Source organism: Prionailurus viverrinus, chromosome A3 (assembly GCF_022837055.1).
Source record: "Prionailurus viverrinus isolate Anna chromosome A3, UM_Priviv_1.0, whole genome shotgun sequence".
In the NCBI taxonomy this organism is placed as follows: Eukaryota; Metazoa; Chordata; class Mammalia; order Carnivora; family Felidae; genus Prionailurus; species Prionailurus viverrinus.
In genome coordinates this window covers 15,729,304-15,755,261 of record NC_062563.1, presented here as the reverse complement: position 1 = coordinate 15,755,261, position 25,958 = coordinate 15,729,304, and the positions used below count along the sequence as shown (strand labels likewise).

Sequence of the window (25,958 nt, the reverse complement as noted above, 5' to 3'; positions counted from 1 at the left end):
CCAGCTAATAATGGTGAATAAATATTTTTTTAAACACTGGCTTAAATCATTGTTACGGTTATTATTACTATCGTCATCGTTACACAACCAGGTCCTTAAATCCTGCGGTCTCAGCAAGGCAGGACCGGTGGAGCTTTGGCTGGTCCCTCTGCCCTACCTTTCTCTATGCTTCCTTGGTTTACTGGGAATAGCAGTGTCAGCATTCTGAGGAAGGGGGGTGGGCACACAAACCATATCTCTGGCCTCTGGAGAGCTCCCCCTCTTTTCCAGGAGGAAGTTCTGGGAGGTAACTCTGTGGGGACCTTGTTGCCAGAACTGGAAGTTCTGGGAATTCGTGTGTTTTTCCTGCTTATAGGGAAGTGCCTTTGCTCAGTAGTATCAGGGTTGTGTGTATTTGCAAGGTTGTTTCATCCTCTGTGGCTTTCATTTTGGTGTACGTTGTGAACAGTGCCTGAACAGTGCCGCTCTCCTCCTTTGTCCTTGGGGCCAGATTTCTGAGTCCATGGTCTCTATGGTTTTTTGCCAGGTAAATCTAGTCGTTTTTTCTCCCTAGAAATCTTTTTTTTTTAAAGAATTTTTTTTTTCAACGTTTATTTATTTTTGGGACAGAGAGAGACAGAGCATGAACGGGGGAGGGGCAGAGAGAGAGGGAGACACAGAATCGGAAACAGGCTCCAGGCTCCGAGCCATCAGCCCAGAGCCTGACGCGGGGCTGGAACTCACAGACCGCAAGATCGTGACCTGGCTGAAGTCGGACGCTTAACCGACTGCGCCACCCAGGCGCCCCACAAATATTTTTTTTTTAACGTTTATTTATTTTTGAGACAGGGAGAGAGAGAGCATGAATGGGGGAGGGGCAGAGAGAGAGGGAGACACAGAATCGGAAACAGGCTCCAGGCTCCAAGCCATCAGCCCAGAGCCCGACGCGGGGCTCGAACTCACGGACCGCGAGATCGTGACCTGGCTGAAGTCGGACGCCCAACCGATTGCGCCACCCAGGCGCCCCTAGAAATCTTGATTTCATCTGAGTTTTAAACATTTTTGGCATAAAGTTTTGAATGTTAAACTTTGCAGTATCTTTAAGTCCAGCTTGCTTTTCATTCCCAATATTTGTTTCTTCTTCTTTTTTAAAAATCAGACTTATCAGAGGTTTTTCTTTCCTTTTTTCTTTTCTTTTCTTCTTTTCTTCTTTTCTCTTTTCTTTTCTTTTCGTCATTTGAAACAACCACCTTTTGGTTTTATTGAGCCTTGCCATTGAATTGGCTTTAAATTCATAAATTTGTGTTCTTACCTTTATCTACTTTCTGTGGGTTTATTCTGGGTGCTTTCTTCCTTCTTTAGTTGGACAGTTAAGTTTACTAATTTTCAGTCGTCTCTCTTTTCTAATTTATGCATATCAGACTATAAAATTCCCTTTAAGGATGACTTTAAATACCTTCCACAATTTTTAATATATAGTTTTTTGTTTGGTAAAGTCTGGCTTATTGAGATTTCATTTACATACCATAAAATTTGCTCCTTTTTAAGTGCACGTTTGATGAGTTTTGACAAATGGATACAGTTGTATAAACACTGCCATAATGAAGATCTAGAACATTTCCATTACCCTGAAAAGTTCCGTCATGCCCTGGTTTTTGTCCCAATAGTCTCCTTTCCTACAAGGCCATGTGAGTGGAATTATACAGAATATCATCTTTTGTGTTTGGCACTTTCATTTAGCATGTTGTGAGATGCCTCCGTGTCGTTGCATGTATATGGACTTGCTCCTTTCAATTGCTGAGTAGTTTTCTTTGTATGGATATACCACAATTGGTGTATCTATTCACCAATAATATAGTTTTCAGTGGGAGCAAGTCAGAGTATTTTAATTCCACACGCAGGCTGTAAATACACTAGACTATTCTGGATTTGAGGTTGTCTGGGCAGTTTTCACGTTTAAATTTGTATTTGGGGTTTGGCATTTTGGAAGTATTCCCGTTAGTGGCCAAGCATGTGCTCATGTGTACTCACGTACGCCTTCCTCCCTGTAGCAGTCTGGGTCCAGTGAAGAGACAGAAGCCACACAGTGAGTTAAACTAATACAAGGAATTATTGCCTATGATAAAGGAGTTACTATAAGATCTAGGGAAACTCTTTGTGGTTTGGGGATCTAGGGAAACTCTTAGCATGGCTCCCATGCTAAGGGAGCATGCCCACGGTGGGGACAAACTACCAGGGGTTCCAGCCTCAGTGGAGAAAGTAGAGTTTGACCCACGGCACAGCAGGGGAGTTTGCTGGTTTGGCTAGACCAGAGCTGGCGCAGAGGCTCCGGGCCCGCCATAGACTACCCTCTGCAGTACAGGTGAGGAGCAGGTGATCAGCAGCCAGCAGCATGGGTGAGCAAAGGAGAGGTGGGTGCTGGTGGGGGCAGGCGGCCTTCAGAGTCTGTTAGCCCTGGTGGGGTGCCGCTGTCCGTGTCACCGTGGCTGCCGAAAGGTCATGGCCAAGCCGAGGCTTCAAGGTCTCAGAGAAAACGGGTCCTGGACTTTTGCTGGACCGTACTTCACCCTCTGTCCTCCCAGCCACACTGCCAGCCCCTGTGCTGGAGACTCAGGAGAGCCTCTTCCTCCCTGCACTGTTCTTCCAGCCTCTCTGCTGAGAAAGCTTAGCGTCACACACGCTTTCTAGGAGAAGCGCTAAGACTGCCATTGTTCACCTCAGTGCATGAGCAGAGAGGCCAGGGGCTGGCAACTGACAGACTCTCCCTGTTCTTTTTAAGAGAAATACCATCAAGTCAGAACAGCAGTACCCATGTGCTTGTGCTGTTCACAGACACTTCCATGAGGGGACAAGGATTTATGAAAATTAGAACTTGCAAACAATACATTTACAGACACAAATAAAGATCATATGAATCATGGTATATTACACATCATGCTATTATCACAGTTCTCCCGCTCCCGTTCAGTATAGATTGAAAGCTTTGTGTCAGACCGTGGGTTAGAGGCAGTTTCTTTCTTCATGATGCTTGCTCATTATAGAAAACATTTAGGATACACATTTAAAAGAAAGTTTCATACCAGAAGAACCAAGTGTTGTTTTTTGAAAAGCTAAGTGGTTTTTATCTCTGAGCTTAGATGAGCTCATGCTAGAAATATGGTGATGATCCTTTCTGAACCAAAAACCTAGGACACATGGGCTTTACAAAGAGTTTTCTCTGGTTTGTGAATTTGTACACATATGTAAAGTATTACGATGGCATAAATTAAATCACATTTGATTATCTATACCCAATTAAACACTTGTTGAAAAGAATAAAGGGCTGTCTCAAAGCACCAAGAACATATACATATTAATGCTTTGAAAGGATAAGGAATTAAGCCATCTTAATTGTCCTTTTTGGACAATCCTGAGTCAGAAAAATAAAAGAAAAAATGATACAGATTCCTCTTTAGCAATTATGTGGTTTTGGCAGAATTAAAAGTCTACCCACACACGCACACACACACACACACACACACACTCCCACACCCCCACACCCCACCCCTCTAACCTGATTTATGTTATTGACACTGCAGGGGGCTCAGGTCCCAAGACTCAATGGCCATTATATAAGGATTGTAACATGCTTTGCAGATAGAAATAGTCTGCTTTTGTTACAGGATTCGTTTTTTCCCCAAAGGATATTGAGAGGATATTTCTTTTTGGTTATTTAGGTTGTAAATCTCTGACACTACATTACATGGGACTACCCAGCAGTAGAGTGTACAGAGGTTTTATATACTTTCCAGAAATTAAGTACTGTTCACTTACAAGTTTTCCCACATCAGAAAGCCCCAATTGTAAAAATTCAGGCCTGCAAAGTAGCTTACTCAGAGTACTTTGGTTTGCATTCTTGGCCAGTTTTCTGTAAACATTTTGTTCTTTGGGTGTATTTAAATTGGACCTTCTTTAGTCGAGGATCCCTTTCAAGACTGCCTCTATTAGATGAACTGAGATCAATTTGTATTTTAGCTTTCAGATTTTGCTTGGGATTCTTTGGGCTTCTTTCATTTGGCAAGATGAGAGAAAAAGGCCTGGCCTTTTTGTTATCTTGGAAATTTCCAGCCTGAGAAAGTGTACAGAGGCCCAGCTTGCAGGGGTTCTCAGGTGATTAGCTAGCTCTTTTCCTGAATTATTAAGCTACATTAAAACAGTAGCTTGGTACAGTTTGTGCTTTAGGTTTTCATATCTTTTGAAAGATTAATATTCCCTCAAGAATGATGGGACGTTGGGTGTCTCCCTTCAGCGCTTTCAGATGTCAAGAGCCTCACACTCTGTTCTTGTGCTCTGCCTTCTTTAGACATTTGCCATCACTCTAGATTATGTGTTTGCCGACTTCCTGAAAGTTTTCTGCTCACAGTTTAGCTTCCTCCAGTGTGAAATTTATAAACCAGCTTAGAGATACTCTTAAAATAGAGTTTTTCTTAGCTGTCATAAGCAACCAGGACTAGAGTGGATTTTTATGTCCATTTTTTTCCTTGTAGCTTTATTGCAGTCATGATACCAGATGAGCTGTTCATTTTGGTTTTGGCATGCAGGGGTCAGTTTGGGCTGATTGGCATAATCTTATTTAACAAGCTTATACTCTTAGGTTTGTTTATTGATTATCTATTTCCAAAGCTTCTTGAGGGAACCGAATAAAAAGTCAGTACCATTTTCAAATAAATGCTTAAAGATTAAGGATATGTTTCTTTATTAAATATTTATTGAGAACTCTTTTGTGCTGGCCTCACTCTCTGAAAATAGATGTAGTTCCTTCTCTGAAATAGCTCCCACCCCAGGGAAGGAAAAGGTAGTTGGGGAGAGGGAGGAGTTAGAGCTCTGGCTAGGCTGGAAGGTGGAATGGGCTTTCCCTAAACTGAAGACAGGATTATATTCAGCAGGTGCATGGAGGTGTGAAAAAATGTGGCGCCTGAAGGAATTTGGAGTGGCTTTAATAATATTGACAAGTGAATTCCTAAGTCCTTTTGTTTACTTAACCTAATTTTATTAGTCCCCTGTATCTCGAATGCAATAAATACTTGAAGTAACAAGGTTTGCATGTAATTTTTAAGAATTCTGCAATTCAGACTTTGCTCTGAGTCAGAGTGAGTGCTCCTCCTCTGTTATATTGTATATATATGTATATATATACACTATTATAAATGTATAAGAAAATGGAAGGTCTCTCAGATATTCCAACCACAGGGATTCTTCCTTGTCTCAACTCCTGTAGCACGTTGCCTTGACAAGAGGTTGGCTTGGGCTTTGCGGTCAGACGTGCCAGGGCTCATACCCTAACTCCATCATTTACACTTGCTGGCTTCAGGGCCAGGAGCAAATTCCTGTATTTCTTTATGCCTCAGTTTCCACCTCCGTAGAGTAGGATATTACTACTTATTTCATGGACTGTTCTGAGGTTACATGAACTAATGCACGTAAGGTGCTGAGCACACAGCACTCAATGAAAGGTGGCTCTGTGATGACACCTACTTAGCAGTCATGAGTCGGTAACGCCATGGATTGTAGCTCGTTTGACTACCTCATTTAGCTCTACGTTTACTGTGCAGGGATCCTGCCATATTCTTTCTGCCCCATGCACACCTTTACTCACCCTCACCTCTGTCGTTCCTACTCTTGCCCTGTCCAGGCCCCCCGTCACACGTGTGTCAGCTGGTACTCGCTACATCTTCATAATTAAAGATATAACTCTCCATAGCAGCAATGCAGTGCCTCTTAACATCTGTTAGTCATCTGTGTTTGGGGTATGAAAGTTCCTTATGCATTCTTGCTCTGGAAAGCCAGAAGCATGATGGTAGGAAAACAATCTGTGTTTGGTCGAAACATTTTTACCTTTGGCCAAAGACTGTTGTAAAACTCACAGAAGGAAAACAAAATAACAACAAAAGCAGGGGCATTGTGATTTTCAAGAGTAAGTGGTGAAAGTTCACATTGGGGTAGATTCTAAGCACGCAAAACTACTACAAAAATTAATTTTGTTGTGTAACTTGAAGGATGATCTTTGATAAATCACAAAAAATTAACACTATGCAAGTAATATACTTTGTATAATAGTGAAACCCCATTGTTTAAAGAAAACACTTTTGCTTTTCGTCTTTTGGCTTATGCCATTTATCAAATTGTATCCTTCATACACACAGCACACGCACCATGTACTGAGCTCTCTAGGTGGGAGGCTCTCTGGATGCCATCTTCAGGTTGTTTGAGGCTGGTCTTCTGACCCGCATCAGAGTTTGTGTCATTATATCACTGGGCCTGCCTGGAGCCACATTTCTTTGTTTTACCCAGGTTCAAAGGTCTGCATTTCATTCCAGTCTTCTTGGTAAATATTTTAAATACATGCAGCCATGTTTTCTTTGGTTAGAATTCTGACAACAGTTCCATGTATTGACTTGAAGTAATTGTAAACTCAAAGTGGGGTTGAAGTAATCATTAATAGTAGTTTTGCATTAGGAAGATTTTATAAGGGGCTGATGGAAGCATACTTTGGCATGACCATAATTTGAATCAGAGGAAATTTCCCATTAACATTCTCACAAGGTTCATTTAAGCAGTAAGATGTTTCGAAATTCAGTGGCCTAGGGCTTACGTAGCCCACACAAGTTGTTTTGACTGTCAGCTCCCTGCTTTTCTGCATGACTACATTCTCAGTCATCTGCTGAGAGATTATTGCATCATCTGAGAATCTTCCTAGAGTCACCTCCTTCCAATCTAGAATCCATTCCTTGATAGAGACAAATTTACATCAAGGAAGGATAAGTATCTTTGGTGGATTTAAGTCAATGCCCTACGTGATTTTGACAGACCTTGGTACCTTTTCTCTAGTGTATTTTTGTTAACCTTCTAGCGGCTGGTGTTGAAGGTATGGATTGGCACATTGGTGGCTTCGTTCAGCTCTGTCGAACTTCCTTGTCGTCTTGCTAAATTCCAAAGGCGTGTTCTTTCCTCATTCTTGGCCACTATAAAAACATCACCTTTGACAGGGCATCAGCCTGACTCACCTGTTCAGAAGGGGCAAGGTGTTTGAGAAATCCTGGTTGTGATATTAGATGCAGAATTATGAGTCCTTAAGTATACAGTAAGTACAGAATTGAAGCTTGTCCTCAAACGCTTTGGCATCTCTCTCTCTCTCTCTCTCTCTCTCTCTCTCTGCTGGTTTTTTTTAGGGACGTAGCACGACACTATTTGTACAATAGACTTCTGAGGTGAGTTTCTAGAAGTGGAGGAGCAGAACTTTGAGCCCTGTTCCTTGGACATAGACCAGACCTATCTGTTCACCGTGGGCCTTGTTGCCAGGACAGGATGAACCTGTGCTGTATATTCGGATGTGTTTAGTTCAGCTTCACTCTGCTCATGCAAGGTGGGCCGACTGTCACCGTGATTCCTGAGTCCCCGCTTGTCTGAAACACCAGCCGGATCTTCCCGGTTGTTCTTCAGGCTGGTTGACACAGGGTAATTCAGAATTTCAGAGTTGCTAAGTCCATTTGAGGAGAAACCAGTTCCCATCAGCCTTCTATACTTGTACTGATGCTGGCAATCTGAGGCTCTCGTTGTGGTCTGGCCCAGGGGAGACAAGCCCGACTCCTGAGATTCGGGGTTTCTCACGCAGAGTTCACTAGAGACAGCTCTGTGTGTGTGCTGTGTCCTCACCCTACCGTGAGCTCATCAAGCTCAGCTCTGACAGCAGCAGCAGCTACTCTTTATATTACTTCTGTTTTTTCTCCGTTTCCCGAAGAAGGGATTTAAGGTGGTAGCTCCCGCTTATCCGCTTTGTTTTTGGCGTGTACCAATTCTGTTATACACTTTCCCAACACCTCTGAACCTCACAACTTCCCCTGGTGGAGAAATACTGCTCTCTAAAAATGGGGCAGGTGAGGCACACATTATGTGACTCGCCCAAGGGCGTCCAGCTCCCAAGGGCAGAGCTGCCGTGAGACCCCGGTCCGTGTGACCCAAAGCTGGTGCTCCTGCCCCAAAGCCCAGCTGCTTCTCCGACACATACGGCCTTTTACGTTCCTGTTGCCCTGCAGTGTGCCTGGCCCGGTAGAGCTGCCAGGAAAGCTGGTTGGTTCAGTTTGCAGCGTGTTTAGCAAACGTGAATTGAGTCACTGCCCCTCTGCAGTGGTGCCTGGCACATGGTAGGCCTTTGGTGGTTTTACTTGAGGAAAGGCAGCCAAGTAGACAGTATCGTCCCCATTTGACAGATGAGGAAACCAGATCCCAGAGAGGTCAGGTGACTTCCCTGAAGTCACCCATCATCACTAGCAGTGGCAATTTTGAGGTTTTTTTTAACGTTTATTTTTGAGACAGAGAGAGAGAGCATGAACGGGGTGGATCAGAGAGAGAGGGGAGACACAGAATCTGAAACAGGCTCCAGGCTCTGAGCTGTCAGCACAGAGCCTGACGCGGGGCTCGAACCCACAAACTGTGAGATCGTGACATGAGCTGAAGTCAGACACTTAGCCGACTGAGCCACCCAGGCGCCCCTAGCAGTGGCAGTTCTGAATGCGAAGGCCATCTAACGTATTTAACATCAGCCGAATTTGTAATTCTTCTGGCCGTCCATGTTGTTCACTAACAGATAGGCCTGTTTCCAGAAACCCTTAGGGTGGTGGTTACAGTCTTTTCCGGTTCCTTGCTGTATCACTTCGGGCAAACTGCTTGCTCACTCGTACCCTCATTGACCTCATTTGTAAAAGGAGGTCAGTCATAATACCTGCCTTGCAGGTAGACTGATTTGTGCGGACACACGCTTAGCTCAGTGCTGGGCGCATAGCATAAGCTCAAGAAATTAACGTACCGCCTCGATGTCTAAGTGTAGATCCAGTGGTAAGATGGCGTTGTATCTGGCTAAAACAGGGTGAGGCCAAAGTTCACACTGAAAAACTGCCTCCTTGAGGATACGGAACATTTCCGGAGACCACAGCCTCTAAGAGAAATCTCCCTGCGTGTGTGTGGTTGCCTTTACTTGCTCAGACATCCGTCGACAGACGTCACACTGGGTGAGGGAAGGCCAAGTGTTGGTCAGCTACAGTGAGCACAGCGCCAGAGCATCAGTACCGTCAGACTCGGAGCCCACCCACTGCCGTGCACTCAAGACTGATGTGTTGATTAGCATCCGAGTGGTCAGAGAATTCTAAATAACCATGGTTGTGAAGAGGCTTACTTTAGTTTCTCTTTCCTTCTGTGACCTCTCCCTGCGCTTGGTCTGCTCTCTTCAGCACAACCCACCTTCATTAATGAGCCTGGGGCTCGGGGCTTGGCATTCATTTTGTCTTGTCCCCAGGGATCAGGTCTTATTCTCTTGATTACCTCATCCTTTTCCAAAGTAGTAGTTCCTTTTTGTCAGAACGAAAAATTAAAGTGGGCATGCCCATTAGAGGTGACTCAGCCAGGGCTGGAGACCTCCTCCTCGTCATTCAGTATCAAACACACCAATGGGATTCCAGGGAGCAGAGACTTCCTTCGATGCCAAAAGAACGTTGAGAGGAATACAAGTTCCCTGAAGGGCGTACCTCGTTCCTTGTTCCACACCGGGGCCTCTCCGCTCCTCGCCCAGAGCCCTGCTGCCTGTGGCGGTGCTTGGGGAACTTCCCCCTCGACTTCAGTGGCTTCCGTTATTATTTGATTGGAAACAAAGGGCAATTTATTCATTCCTGCATATGGTGTAGTGAACAAGACAGAGTCACTGTTCTCCTGGAACTTTTGTCCTAGTGAGAGACGCACTAAATGAAAGAAAATAAATAAGAACGATTGATTGATTACCTCGTGCCACATCGTTTTGAAGGAAGCAAACTATGGGCTGAGGCACAACAATGCATGTAGGGCAGGCGACCTTTCTAGATAAGTGCTTAGGGGAACGCTTTCTCAGATTCTCTGAGGAGTTGACCTTGGAGCCAAGGCCTAAAAGATAAGGAAGAACTGAGGACGACCCATGCAGGCAGAAGGATCAGTCACCATGTAGCCCTTGAGGCCAGAAAAAGTGCAGCTTGTCTGACGATTTGAAATACAGGGTAGCCAGTGTCCCGAACAAAAGGGAGAGTGGTAGGTGATGCAGTTCGAGGGGACTGTGGGGCCAGAGGTGGACGGCCTTTGTAGCCCTGGGGATTTTATTCTAAGTGCGGCAGGAAACACAGGGGGACTCGATCAGGTTCATCTCTGTATTTTTAATGATGCTCGTTGCTGTGAGATGATGGTGGCCTGGATTGAGGGGCTGGATTTGGGTCACCCTAGTGTTTTAGAGATGAGATTGAAGGATGGGTTGTGGGCAGGGGGTGGTGACGGGAAGGAAGAATCAGGGGTGATTTCTGTGCACCTGGCAGGACGGTGATACCACTCCTGAGACGGGGAAGACCTGGATGTAAGGAGAATAGATCTGCCCATTTGGGAGGGGTGGGACTCGAGAGTTTTCTTTTGGTTGGCGTTAAGGTGCTGATTTCCACGAGCTGATCTGGGATGGGGATATAAAGCAGGACCTTCCCTGGGTATGTGAGCCTGGAATTCAGAGGAGAATGATGGTCTGCAGATGGACATGGGGAGTCACAGTCTAGAGAGGCTATGTAAGTGCGAGGGGACAGATGAGGTGTGCTACAGGGTGGGACTTCCTGCAGCTGGTGAAAACGGCTCAGCCCCTGCACGGTCCGGGGAGGGGGGTGGCGGGCCGCGGTGTGCTCCGTCACAACTCTGGCTATAGAAAAACCTGAGCATCACAGTTACTCTTCTGCAAGATATCCGTTTGAAATTTATTTATGCCACCAAGGACCAGGAAGGTGAGATGCTACATTGGCGCCATGAAACCATTCTCTGAGCTTGTTTTCAGAAAAATCCATATCTGGAGTGTGACTGAGGCATTAGCGGTGACTGGCTGGCAGTGTTCTAATGGGTCAGGTGTAACTTAAGCCCAAACAAAGCCTTAGGGCAAGTAAATTAGCCCAAAGGTGGTGGAGATAAAGCAGGGGTTCATGTTGTGGCCTTTAGATTAGATCAAGGGCAGAAGGGCTGTGCAGAAACTGGAAACCTAGAAGCCTTGACCCGAGACAGGCAGCAATTACTTTGTGAGAATTTTGCTGTCAGGAAAATGGGAAGGAGGATGTAGAACCAGGCTCATCACACTTGAGGAATTACAAGGAACAAATGAGTAGCTTCTTTAGCGTGCAAAGTCCTTACCTAGTGGGGGGGGGGGGAGTGATCGAGTAGCTCACGACTTGTAACCTTTAACGGTTATAAGTGATTCCAATGCACACGATCCATGGGTCATAGATGAGAAATACTGAGTCCAACAAGATTTTGAAGTCATCTCAGCAGCCCTCTGTTACAGGTGGGGAAACGGAGGCCTGGGGAGGAGAAGGGGTTTGCCCGAAGCTGCCGAACAAACCAGAAAGCCAGTGCTGCTCCACTGACTTTGATTTCTTCATGTCGCAGTTGACGCTTCATCCTGATGGATGATGAAGAGCAAGCCTCCCGATCCCCAGCTCCCCTTCCTTCACTGTGTTTCTTTTCTTTCCCCATCACCGTCTAATGTAAGAGTCATTTTCTGAGTCATTTAATTCTCAGTTGCCTGTCTCACCTCATTCAAATGTGAGCTTCACAAGGGCAGTGATTTGGGGGGTTTTGTTTTGGGTTTTTTTTTTTCACAGGAGTATCCTGTGTGCCTACCTGGCCCATGGTAGGTGTTCAGTGAATATACGATGGCTGGATAAAAACATATTTTGTTAAACTATAAATAAGGTAACAGATGGTATGCGAAAATGCCAATCCTTAGGCATTGTTAGCCCAAAATAGAGTAGAGTATTTTCTTTTTCACTTGTTTGACTCTGGCTTGGATCGGAGGTTATAGGAACAGCTTGTTTATGGGAGATTAATTAGAGACTTTCCAAAATATTAATAATAATGATAGTATTAATACCAGCAACAATAGCGGTCATTAATAACTGTAGTGACCACTACAGTTTATGGCATGCTTACTGTCTGGGAAATGCATACCATGTGAAGTTCTGTGCTGAGAACGTCAACCCGTGAAGTCATCTGATCTTCATTAGAGCCCAGGGATGGCAGAACTGGCGTCTCTTCTCCGGAGGAGGACACTGAGGGGTTCAGAGGGGAAGTTACTTGTCTAAGATTGCACAGCCTCTACAGACTGATGATCTGTGACCCTTAAGATTAACACCTCAACTGCTGGGAACATTAGGTATTAGGTCTGGGGTGGCTTCTTTCTGGAGAAGGAACTGAAAAAGCCAACGACGAGGTGAGCGTTACTCTTGGGGAGAGTCCCTGGGCCCAGAACAACACCCTCCTGCTGGTCTAAAACCACAGGCTGGGCTGGAAACGAGATGCGGTTTCTTCAGCCCAACTTTCCAGCGTCCCCCACACTCGCTCTCTGCATTCCCACATCACAAAGAGCCTTTCGTCTTGAACTGTTAGGCCTTTCTTGCTTCTCAGACCACCTCCCTGAAGCTGGCCAACGTAAATTCCTGTGGCGACAGGTCACTAAACCATTCCTGGGGAAGCCACTGTAAGCACTTCACACTCGGTCACACCCCACCCTGTAGAGGAAGGGCGGACAGAAAGAGGTTCCTTCACCCCCTTCCTCTACCACTTCCCTGTTGGGGCCTCAGGGAGGGGCTGAAGGACATGTTGATTCCATAAATCTCTGCTAAGACTTGAGTGAGCCTTTGAGTTCTTGAAACACGGCACCTATTAAACTGGTTGTGAGCTCACAGAATTTATCACCACCCGCTGTGGATAATGTTGGCTTTCATTCCCATCCCTGGCAGCCAGGACTGGCTTTGCTTGGAGTCAGTGACCCTCCTTACATATGGCAGTGAAACCACTTGCCCGACAGCTGCAGACACATGTTGAACATGAACACACTCCTGGGCTCTGGTAGAGGGAGGGTTGTAACATGCACTGCCATCTTTAAGCACATGGTGTACCAGGGATTGTGCTAACATCTTTACAGACATGCTCTCATTTAATTCTTAAAATAAGCACGACGAGGCATGGCTGTCCAATCTCTATGGGTGAGGACGGCCTGGAGAGACAGGTGACTTGCCTGAATCTCAGCATTTGCAAGAGGCAGAGCCATGTTTGTTTTAACCACAGATTGAGTTGGTTCTCAAACCTGTGCTTTGCTCGTCTGCTCTTCTGTGATCCCTGTTAAGAGCATGAACTCTGGGGCCTTCCTGCCTGGGTTTGAATCTCGATTCTGCCACTTACTAGCCATGAGACTGGGGGCAGTTTTCTTCACTACCCTCTTTTTTGGCTTGTTGATCTGTAACATGGAGATAATGATACATGCAAATCGTAGGCTTGTCGCAAGGATGAAATGAGTCAATGTGTGTAAAGCACGGAGCATCTGGAACATAGAAAAACACTATAAATGCTACCTTTTATTATTAATGTATATATCAGGTTCTGTTGTTTTTTTCTCCGGATGATGGAAACTTAATCTCAGAAGTTTCCAACTACCCCTCGCACTCCCTGCCCAAGCAAGGGTTGTGTCTCCATTCTCAAGACGCCTGTGTCGGTAATCCATAGGAAGTGCTTAGAGTGGTGCCTGGTATGTAATTAGCACCCGATGATTATTAGTAAGACAAGTGCCGAGACACTGGGGGTACAGGGGATGGCATCTGATCCTCAGTAAGCATCCCTCCTCCCTGGTGTGGTATCCAGAAAGAGACCGGCCACCATCCAGACACTCATCTCACGGGTAACATGAACAAGCAGGAGACAAGAACTAGGGGGGCAAGCATTATTTTGCCTACACCAAGTGGCTGTTATTTTAATAAATTGATATGTAATTTGTTGAAAAGATAGGAGAGATGAAAGTATTATTGGTTAAGTTTCTGGTCAAAGCAAGGTAAGTCAAAGAGATTAGCACTTACAACTTGTCCAGGGATAAATTATCTCCAAAAAGCCTGGTGGCATGCTATTTATGAATGAATTGTCCCTTTCCAGCCACTGCACCCCCTCCAAATTGGTCTGACCACAAACCCTTCCCTTCTGGGTGACCGGAAAGGCTGGGCTTCTCGGCTATTCTGTGCCGACGTTGGCTTTGTCGTGACTGTACACTCCACTTCTTCTAGCTTAAGAGTTGGACAGTAGAGGACCTTCAGAAGAGGCTCCTGGCCCTCGACCCCATGATGGAGCAAGAGATCGAAGAGATCCGGCAGAAGTACCAGTCCAAGAGGCAGCCAATCCTGGATGCCATCGAGGCTAAGAAGCGGCGGCAGCAGAACTTCTGAGAAGGCCCGGCCAGGAGGGCCCCAGCCTGCGCACCAGGCCTTCGGTGAACCCTGGCTGCTCGCCACTCAGGCTTGTCAGCCAACACTTCCGCCCTGTCATTTTTCCACGGCACCTTCGCCTCCGTGAACTCAGGAAGTGCACCAGTGGGAAGGGCTGCCTGCCGTCAGCGCGCCATCTTGTGTATGTATTTAAATCGATCAGTTATATTATTTCAAAGGATTCATATCAGCGCTTTTAAACTCAGAGTTTTTAACCCCAGGAACAGAGACTCCTAGATGAGTGATAGCTGGGAAAGTGTTACATGTTGTCTTGTCTTTCTTCTTCCAATAGCTTTCGATTGTTCTTTCTGGAAAACTTTTTAAAAATATATAAATATGCACATATATATAAATTATAACTGGATTCCCCACTGAGTATGGTGGTGGCATCTCTGTACAGGTACAGTTTTAAACAGTTGGCCTCTTTTCTGTAAGATTATGGTACTGTGGGACACGAGGGCAGGGGACAGCGGAAGGCTGTTGGGGTCACTCAGCTCCCAGGGGCCAACCTCACCCTTTTGCAGGGCTGCAATTAAAAATTAGGTTTGGGCCAGTTCTCTCCCCATGGTTTGAGCCTTGGGTGGGTCATCTCTGGCTTCTGGAGCCACTGACCATGTCCACGGGAAAGCCTTGAGAGTTTGTGTTTACTTTTTGAGTCCCAGGAGAAGCCTGGCACCCTCTTTGTAAACTGCCCCTTGTGGCTTCAATGCCTTTCATCCATTTCCACTCTCCCAACCGCCTAAAGTCACAGCACAGATACTGCCCAGTGCCTTAAGAGGAGACGTGACCCTGTGCAGGAACGGGCCTGCCAGGTCCTCTCAGCAAACACGGGGCTGTGTGCAGGCCACAGAAGAGAAGGTGTCTTCGGACTTCTCATTGATCATGTGAAGATTGCACAGGGGCATGCATTTTGCTCCGCATTCCTTACAGACATGGGTAGATGGCATTGCTTTTGGTGATCATATTCCAATATGTGACTGTTTTCTGTTTTTACTTTACTACTGAGGGGTCTGGAAAGGATACCTGAATATCAGACTAAGATCTGTTCTCCAGGAGGCTCCATCTGGGCCCACAGAATGCCACAACTGGAAGGGACCGTAGGCATCTTCTGGCCCGAATGAGGCTTGGAGAGGGGAAGTGACATGGTGACAAGATCACAAAGCAAGCTGAAGAGCTGAGACTAGACCAGAGCTCCTCACCCCTGGGCCCTGATCCAAGAAGCCCCGTCCAAGGGGAGAAACCTGTGTCAGTTTTGGTTAAGTTTCCCCAAGAGGCCTACAAGGCAGACTTGGTCTTGCTTGGTCCCTTCAGAGGGCGACTGGCTCTGAAACCCCCAGGGGGAGCCTGATGGTTGAGTCTCGGCCCTTCCAGAGCCCTGCAGCGCCTGCTGGCCAGTAAGAGGCACCATGTGGGCAATTTCGGGCCTAAGATCAGAGGGCTTCACAGAACAGCACTGGCCATTCCTCTGCAGCATGGGCTCAAGGCCACATGTCCTGTCATCACACAGCAAAGAGTAGACAGTGAGGAAAGGCAAATGTCTGCTCATTTTTAATTATCCCCACACCGCGCCCCCCCCCCCCACGCCCCTGCTGGGAGAGCACTGACTGGGTTGCACCTAAGGATAGTGTAATTCAACTCCATAATTGCTTTTGCTTCCCAAACCTGGGAATCAATGGAAAGGCAGGGAATGTTCCTCTTCTCTGGCCAGATTCTGTTCTTTGCAATTAAAGCAAGTTTTTAAAAATGTAAGAGGCAGTGGTTGATCTGCAGGGTTTGGCCAGTTAGGCAGTTATGTGTTAGATACAGAGAACAGAGGACGACTAGAGGATCCCGCTAGAATAATCGATGGCAGCTAATATTCATTGACCACTTAGTAGACACCAGGCACTGAGCTAGGTGGGCTTTTTATATATGTGAGATCCAAACTTCAGGATAACCCTATATGTTAAGTACTTTATCTCCACTTCATAGATGAGGGAGCAAGTTCAGACAGAAAAAAAGTTCTTTCCCAGGGCAATACAGCTAGTAAGTGGCTGAATCAGGATTCATAGCATCACCATGTGAGACCAATATTTACAGGGAAAAGGAAAGTCACAAATCTTTAAAACGAAGTGACCACCTTTCTCGCACAAAATAAATAACTCTCATTGGCATTTTTAGGCTGGGAAACAGCTGAGTTAGTAGTCAAGTCTGACAGCCAAGTGAGTCTCACCAACCACAGCACGGAGCGTGCATTCCCCCACACCATCTGCTGTGCTAACGAACAGGCCTGCCTCAGCCTCTTTCTCTTTAGAAAGGACTTTGCACTTGGCCAGACAGGAGAGGAATGCCCATTTCTTCCTTCCTAAGCTAGATCCAAGTAAAAGAAGGTTTTCGTTTTTCCCCGTAAATATTCTTGGGTCATGAATCTTGATCCGTAGTTTATTTTCTTTCAGGCATGTGTGCACCCACCATGCTGGTCCAACAAAGAACACTGCTCACCAGTCTAGCGAGACAGAACCCTTTGGCCAGAAGTCAATTTCTTTGGACCACATACATTTCCCGACAAGGTGTATTTGTTTTCTAGTGACGGAAAGCCAGAGGAGCAAGTCCCAGTCATTTTTTCCCCTTGAATACCAACTACAGGCTAGGTCAGCTTGCTTTCATTGAGTCCCGAACTTCAGTAATTGCCTCAGCATTTTTGACTCAAGTTTCCAGGGACTCTGCACCTCGCCTATTCTCTACTTTTAAGAAACAAGGACCCTCACCTAGTTGTAGCCTAAAAAGATTGAGATTTGAGATTTAAAAATCTCAAATTCTCCAAGAATATCTTGATTGCTTCCTCATCAGTAATTATGAAGAAATTTCTCTTTTCCTTTTTTCTTTGTCCCTTCTCCCAGTCACCAACTGGATGGATGGATGGATGGATGGATGGATGGATGGATGAATGTTTGTCTGACTGGCTGGCTGGGGGCTGGCTGATGAGTGACTGGATAGATAGATAGATAGATAGAACCAAAATTCTGAAGCCACTGGAGAGCTATAGCTTGACTCCTTGAGACTGTGTATTCTGATCCAGGAAACATTTCTTTAGCACCTGTCAGATGCCAGAGATTTATTATACCATTTAAAACTCAGTAGCTCTTACCAATATCAGGAATGAGAGAGGTGGCACCAGTAAGCTCCTACAGATATTAAAAGGCTAAGAACAATATCATGAACAATTTTATGCTAATAAATTCAGTAACTTAAATAAAATGGGCGAATTCCTTGAAAGATACAAAACACCAAAGCTCATTCAAGAAGAAAATAGATAATCTGAATAGCCTTATATCTGTTAAAACTTAATAGCTCCGGGAGGTATAGGTATTACTGTCCTCTTTTTACAGATAAGGAAACTGAGACTCAGAGAGGTGAAGTCTTTTAAGCTCAAGGTCATGCAGCTAAAGTATGGTGGAGCTAGGATTCAAATGCAGGTTTTCTGATTCTTATTCCAGTGCCCTTTCTAGCACACCACATTGCCTCTAAAGACTGCAGCTCCTTATTTCCTGGAAAATTGTTTCTTCCCAGTCCTCAGCCTCCCACCCCATCCTTTCTTATGCACTCTGTGTTTTCATCAGGATTATATTCATTGTATTTGGACTCCATGTTCTTTTTTGTGTCTGGGGAAAAAAAAAATCTCCTCTACCAGCTTGCACTCAAACCAACTTGGAAAAAGCTTAAATGCTGTTGCAGATGTACAACTTAAAAATGTGAAGTTTGTAGCTTTAACTTTTTGTAATAAAAACTAATAACACTGGCTTAAGTGCTGACTTGAAATGCTATTTTATAAAGTTTGGATGTAAATAATCAATTGAGGTCAGCAGTTTGTATATGTATGAAACATAGCTTCCTCCCCTGCACCTTTTTTAATTTGAGGTGCTTCCTGTGTGCTTTTATGTTAGAATTGTTGTTTTTCCTACTTCCTACACATTGTCACCTTTGTTTTAAATAAACTGTCCTTTGGAACACAAGACTTTCTTCTTTTTAAAAATGAGATCCTCCCTCTGTAGCCTGGATAATGGTGTTGGGAACCTCTGCGACACTGACTGTGTCGTATGTTTATTTTAGAATCCAAAGCTGGGGGAGAAGTAGGTAGGGTAGGGAGTAAATGCCGACTGTGTGCCCAGTCTGAGCTAGTCGTCAGGGAGATAAAGATAAACCAGACATAGTTCTTGCAGACCAGATGGGGAGTCAGTCAAGTGCATATGGAAATACCACAGTGGAAAGAAGTTCACCGACCATGGACACAGGAGGAGAGAATGACAGTCAATTCTGCTGGGGTGTCCAAGGAAGCTTTTCTGGAAATCGTGCATCTTGAACTTGAAATAGGCAAGAGATGGCCAGGTCAAGGAAGGGCAAGAAGTGAGGGATCGAAGACCTCCTGGGCAGAGTGACCGGCCTATGCAGAGGGTCTGGTGTGAGAGTCTGGATGTAAGGTCACCATGACATCCTTCATCTCTGTTGTTGCATGGAACTGGGCCAGGCACAGCCCAGCATTCAGAGCGGAGCTGTCCTCCTGTGGCCCATCCTCATCCAGAAATACGTCACTAGCCCGCCCCACCCCAGGTTTTCTCAGTCTCAAAGTTTATACCAAAGCAGGGAAGGAACGGAGTTACACCAAAAAGTGAGTGTGGGTCTCTTGAGTCAAATTGCTCTACAGTGTTTAATATAATAGTTCCACAGTCTCTCTGCATAATGTCGTGCTATTCTGTCAGCCCTCTGGGAGTGGGGGTGATGTGTGTCTCTTGTTGCCTAATTTACTCCCCTTATTCCCTGAAAGAGTCAGGGTCTTCCTTCCTGTTGCCAGGGTTTGATGACAGGTGTTCCCTGTTGCTCAGACTCAGAACCTGTGGCCAGAAGGTGGAAAGAAGAGATGAAGTAAATTCCCGTTTACTAAGCACTTACTAGACATCAGACACACTGCCGAGCCTTTCAGGTTGTTTCATCTTTTTGCACAGACTCTGAGGTATTTAGTACTAGACGCTTATTTTTAAGTTTATTTACATTCTGAGAGAGAGCGAGCGAGCATGCGCGCATGAGCAAGTGGGGGAGGGGCAGAGAGCTTGGGAGAGGAGGAGAATCCCAAGCAGGCTCCATACTGCCAGTGCAGAGCCCAACGTGGAGCCCGAACTCATGAACTGTGAGATCGTGACCTAAGCCAAAACCAAGAGTCGGACGCTTAGCCGACTGAGCCGTCCAGGCGCCCCTAGTGCTACGCCCTTTCTATAGATAGGGGATTCTAATAGTATGCGGTACTGACCACTAGGGAGCGTTCTGGAAATGCTTCAGAATGGTTTTGTTGTGACCATGACCGCAGGATCCGGTCAGCATTTAATGGGCAGAGGCAGGGATGCTAGGTGTCCTGCAGTGCATTCTGGGCAGTCCTGCACAGCATCAAACCCCACTGGACATTTCTGTTGGTGAGAAACTTGTTTATCAACACCTCATTCAAAACCAAACCTCATTGACCTCTAGGCACAAAGTACTTTGTGCAAGGTTTCACTATTAATTTTCCAAGAATGAACTATGTGGAATGAAGGGACACTTGCGGTTTGTTTTGTGTGGAGCTTTCCCAAGAGCTGGTCTCCATTTCAGAAAACCACATCATCCGCGGCACCGATGCCGGCAATAGTTGAGTCACTAGTGCACTTGTAACGCATATTCACAGCGAGTCTGTGTCACGTGTAAATAAATAAACCATCTTTCAGAGGAGGATGAAGTGCCATAAGGAAAATAAAACAGTAATGAGATTGTGAGCAATATGTGAGTGTGTGCGTGTGTGTGTACGTGTGTGTGTTTGCACATGTGCATGCACGAAGATGCAGAGAGAGACAGCTTTTTTTTTTTAATTTTTAAAAAATATTTATTTTTGAGAGAGAGGGCGATACAGAATCTGAAGCAGGCTCCAGGCTCTGAGCTGTCAGCACAGAGCCCAACGCGGGGCTTGAACTCACAAACTGCAAGACCACGACTTGAGCTGAAGTCAGACGCTCAACCAACTGAGCCACCCAGGCGCCCCAGAGACACCTTTACGTAGAATGATCCAGGCAGGTTTTCTGAAGAGATGGCTTTTGAAGTGAGACCTGAATGACAGGAAGAAGCCAGCCAGGCAGAGCCCATGGATGGTGGACATTACATGCTGAAGGAGCATCAAGAACAAAGGCCCTAAGGCCAGGACAGAAGTTTGATTTGCTGGAAGGATGGCCGCCCTGCCTGAAACGGTGAACAAAGGACAGAGTAGGTGGCAGTGACATCAGAGAGGTGAGTGAAGATGAGCAGGTGGGGCCTTGTGGTCCATGGGAAGGGGTGTCATTCCTGATGAGACTGAAGCATCAGAGGGAAACCACCCCACCCTGTGCAATGTAAGAGATGCTTACTCTCAGCCAGCTTCCTGCCTTACAGACAATGCAACTGAGGCCCGAGGTTTGGCCATGTCGGGTCTGGATTCCACCCCAGACTTCTTGACCCCGCTATTCATTCTGAGACCCCAACTGTGGCTTCAAGTACAAGAATGCGTCTGGTTTGTGATCTCTACCCATGCAGACTACTTCCCTTCCCAGCAGCCTCTGCTCGAAGTTGCTCTACCATTCCCAAAGAAAACCAGAGCGCTGCTGGATTTACGTTTCCTTCATATGTGTTTTTTATTTTCTTCCTAACATTTATTGTGCCAGGCGTTTTCACATAGGTTACCTCACTTGAACTTGACATCAACACTCTGAGGTGTCGGGGTCATTATATCAAGGCAAGTGAAGGAACAGGCTGAGAGAGGCAAGAAACACAACCAAGATCACACAGCTTGTTGGTAGCAGAGATTCAAGTACAAGTCCATCTGGCCTCAGGGCCCATGTTCTTTCCTCCTCACCATGTGGTATCACTCGTGTTCTCCCATCCTATTCAAGTAATTCCAGTAACTCCCTAAGACTGAAGCCAACACAGGAATGCAGAGCTAGGACAGCAGCAGGGGAGGAGACCTGATGACCTCTGTGGAACCTCTGGATCCACCTGAACTTACGCCACGGTGTTGGATTTCTGTCATTTGTAACTGAACGCTTCCTTACCCATGCAAGAAGACAGGAAAAGGTGGAGCAGGGAGGGCTTTGGATACCAGCCTGACAGAGGTTGGAGGTCGACCTTGAGACATGCTTCTTGGAGATCAAAGATCCGGTCCAGGGTCATGTACCTGGTAAGTGGCAGGGCCAATGTCAGAACCCAGGTCTGACTCTGGGAGCAAGGTGTGTGCCGTTCCTCCCCTTCAGCTCATGAATTTCCTGAAGGTTCTGAACCCACTCCATTTGAACAGGTTAATCACCAGTCTACATATGACCTTGTCTTCTTTTCTAGCAGACAAGATTCTGAAAGACACTGTCCCTTTCATCTCAAAAGCTCCTGCCTTATGAGGTTAGTGTCTCAACTTACTAAATTTCCCGGAGAATTCTTTCCACACTCAGGCACAGGGCCTGGCTGGCCTGGAATATGAGATCTGGCAGTCATCAAGGACCATCCCAGCCAGCACCTGAAGGCCACGTCCAGAGCATGAAGACCCACACTTCAAAACCACTTCCTTCAATGGCACCCAGAGAGTTAAGTTTGCCAAAGAGAGTGAGAACAGTGAGCTGTGGTGCCCAGTTGAGTACAGCCCCATATTAGGTGGCCTGAGCTTGAATCCCTGATGCACTGCTTTCTGATCATCTGACTGTGGGCCAGTTTCCTCAGCTGTCCAAAAACTGATTATTCTATTTCATTGTTGGCTTTGCCTTATAGGGCTGTTGTGAGAAGTAGTGGATAAGGGACATGAAATCATGCTGTAAACTGTAGAGTGCCACAGGTAAGTGATGAGTGGTTATTTTTATTAGTTGACAGGTCACCTTCACTCTTGGGAGCCTCAAGAAGTACCTTAGGAGGCAACTAGATTCCCTTCCATCCCCTTCCTCCAATAGGAACACTCCTCTTGGCCTTATTTAAGCCAAAAATCTCTTCTCCTCACAGAGAGACTCAGGTATGACCTTGGACCTCCCTGGGTCTGTTTTTTGATCTATAACATGGGGCTGGGGAGGGGGAAGATCTTAAATTGGATCCTCCTTGAGGAACATTGTGTCTAACCAGGGAAGTCTGCACCCCCAGGTCATTGGAAACAGGGAGAAACTACCACAGACATCACATCCCAGAGCCCCAAATGACCTGAGCTTTCCCATGTACCCTCCAGGCCTAGTGCCCCAGTTACTCCTGAGCATCTCTGGACATCATCTCTCCATTTTACAGAACATGAAACTAAGGCCCAAGAGGGCAAGACTGTAAGGGGGATAACTGTGGGATCTGTCCTTTTAGAAACTGCTCGACTCCCACGCCAGCCAGGGGTTCACATGGTGGCTGCTGTGTTCTCATAGACCCAACCCTTTGCCACAGCGGAGTGACCCAGCAACCTCATCCAGAACTGGGCCAGTCATCTCCTCTGACACAGTTTTCAACCTAGAACTGGGAAAGAGTTCTCTGGTGGAGGCGCCACAAGATGTGGAACTGAGAGAGATATTGGTGACCCTGTCGTCTGCCGTGTTGTACAGATGCAATGTCTGTCTTTCTCTCTTATTCCTGGTTTCTGTTGTTGCTGAAGCCAAGCCACCTATCTACCATTCCCATCGGTGGTATTATAATAAATATTTGTTCGTTTTGCCCATTCAGGATCCCTTTCCCTCGTTTTTAAGGAAAACACCCCATGTTTTCTTCAGGAAACTACGCCTCCACCATCTGTGTCCTGGGGAGACTGTCAGTGGGAGTTCCTCCATTCCCTCAGCCGTGGGGTGGGCATGTGACCCAAACTAGTCCAGGGAGACTCAGTTCTCCGGGAAGTTTTAGCTAGAGCAGAGTGCTGTCACCCAAGCATTTTAATGGCAACACCCGAAAAAGGGGATTCGTGGGCTCTAAGTACCTCCATCCCCATATTGCCCTCATTCCTATCTTTTTCTCAAAGCCTGGTTGGGGTTTTTTTTTTTTTAATGTTTATTCATTTTTTAAGAGAGAGAGAGAGAGAGAGAGAGAGAGAGAGAGAGACAGAGCACGACCAGAGGAGGGGCAGAGAGAGAGGGAGACACAGAATCCGAAGCAGGCTCCAGGCTCAGCTATCAGCACAGAGCCCGACGTGAGGCTCGAACTCATGAACTGCAAGATCATGACCTGAGCTGAAGTCGGATGCTTAACCGACTGAGCCACCCAGGCGCCCCCCCCCCCCCCACCAAGCCTGGTTGTTTAATTTTAATTTGATTCCAACTGGTATCTATCCAATGCACCCATTTTTTGCTTAAGTTGCCCAGAGTTGGATTAACTTGTTTGCAGCCCAAGTCTTCTGACAGAGAAATTGGAAGAAGAATGGAGTCATAGTTCACATGTCCTCCAGGAAGTGTGGGGTATTAAAAACAGTTGGGCTTTCCTGGGGCAAAACAGTGGGAAGTTGCTGCTGTTGCTCTGGTCCTGAAGAGCAGCCCACAGTATATACAGCAGGAAAGGGTTGTTTCCTGTACTACTTGGTATCATTTGACCACCAAGAATGTGGCTCTCAGAGAAAGGATAGCTTCTGTCACAGTTCAATTTTGAGATGAGAAATGCCCAGGCTGTGGGATAGAATGTTTTGTTTCTAACTGCATAGAATAATGTAAACGGAAAGTCAACAAAGCAAGCCGAAATATAATTTGGGGGTGGCGGTCATAGAACATTTCTATGACCACAGTGAAAAGAACTTCATGACCTGCGATAGGGCTGAGATCTCCAAAAACCAAAGTTGGTAACTGATTATGCCGGTTGCTGATTTGACAGGCCGGCTACACGTTTATGTGTGGCTTATGACCAGCAGAACAGCCACGCAAGAGAATGTGGGAGAAATCCAAGGCGATCTCAAACACTGGGTGGAAGCAGTCCCCACCTTCCTTGTGGAGAAAGCTCCCAAGCTCCCGGGATGGTGGGGATGAGTTTTGGCCTGGAGTGTGAAAAACAGACTGAGTAGGAAAGAATCTTGGACCCATACAGAACTGCAAAAATCTGTTCACTGATACCAGTGGAAATCTGGGCAATATTTGTGAGAATGGATTTTTGTGGTGCTTGATGAGGGGAGGGGAAATGTAATGTTGGACCAGGCTGGTCTCCTTGGTAGGGATGCACGGGTCAGGGATCCGGCATTCTCTGTGCTAGCTCCAGGAGCTGGCCGCGTTCTGACCATTGATGGGTTGGCTAAAGCAAACTTGGACCGAATGCTGGCCCACATGAAATGCAATGTAAAGGCCCGAAACCTCTGGGCATCACATAGAGGAAAGGATTCAAAAGTTTCTGAAGACTGGATTTATTTTGTGCCTCCTTCCCATTAATATCTCTATGGCCTTCACTGAACCCAGAACACTTCACCTTTGCTTTGAGGAAAGTCTACATCAAGAGAGCTTGGTGGTGGGGCTGCAACTGCAGGGAAATGGGTTCACTGACCTCAGACGGGAGGGAGAATGGAGACGTGTGGGAGGCCGGGGGGTGGCACTGAAGTGCCTCAGAAATGAAGTGAAGTGGTCGTCATAATATTCAGCAGGTTCTGAATGAGGCAGGATCCTGCTAGAGGGCCCTGAAGAGGTAAAGGTGACCACCGGTCTTACTTGATTTGAGTAATGAATAAAACATAAGAAACAAAGCAAAACAAAGCAAAGCAAAACAAAACCTAGTCCTGGCAAAAAAAAAAAAAAAAAAAGTCCTAACTTACATCACTACAACCATCACCTAACACCTAGGCTTGAGTTCATTTATTGATCTAAAGCCCCTTGAATGAAGGATATGCTACTTGCCCTTGGGAAGCATGTCCACTATACTACCACCCGAGTGTAATGGCAACATTTGTCTTGCTTTCTCCAAAAACGCCTGTGGTCATTCACCGGGGGAACTGGGAGAAGAAAGGGAAATACTCAAACCTTTCAGGAGGCATTGGACGAAGTCTTTGAATCAATGCCAATTTCCTGGGTCTGAGAGTACCACTGTAGGTCCACCCATCATGTGAAAAGTCAGATTTTGGCCCTTGTCCATGTCACTGGAGGGCTAGATCTCCAGTTTCTGAGTGACAGCTGGAAAAGATCCCCGCGTTGGCTCCCTGACCCAGGGAGGCCATTATAATATAAAAGGCCAATAGAATCCAATTGAACGACTATTTTGAAATGGAAAACTCAGAGTGGTACCGCATCTTGGGGGAGGCTGCAGAGATTAGTACCTCCAATAAAGACCCTGCAGGGTGATGACTCCCATCAAAACACCATTAGTTTCCCGTTTGGCTGGTGTAAAATTAGATGGATGTTGGAAAATGGCCGTGGAACTGCTGTGTTAGATATGTATTCCTTACAATCTCTGGAGCTAATATGCATCTATTGGTTTCATTTTCTATTCCAAGAAACACAAACCACTGGAAGCCTTTTGCTAATAGTTGGAAGAGAGAACAGTTTTCCTCTACTGTTTGACTCAGGGACACTTTGGTTCACCAGTTCTACACTGGAAAGATTTGATTAGATCTCTGACTTTGTCCTATTCCACAAGACATCAAACTGATCCACTACACTGATTAAATCACATTAATAGGGCCCAAACACACCAAGTGTGTTTTCCGTTATATACAAGATAGTTTCC

General features: G+C 46.0%; 1 protein-coding gene across 5 annotated transcripts in view; it reads left to right on the top strand.

Annotated features, from left to right (window-relative positions):
* The window catches only part of STK4 (serine/threonine kinase 4), a 92,159-nt gene extending 73,864 nt beyond the window's left edge, over nt 1–18,295 (top strand). For all 5 annotated transcript variants that reach the window (XM_047854004.1, XM_047854008.1, XM_047854006.1 and 2 more), the window contains one exon: nt 14,106–18,295. In XM_047854004.1, coding sequence (XP_047709960.1) covers nt 14,106–14,264 — 159 coding nt within the window. In that variant the 3' untranslated portion in view covers nt 14,265–18,295. The remainder of the gene's footprint in view (nt 1–14,105) is intronic.
* The last annotated feature ends 7,663 nt before the right edge of the window (nt 18,296–25,958 follow it).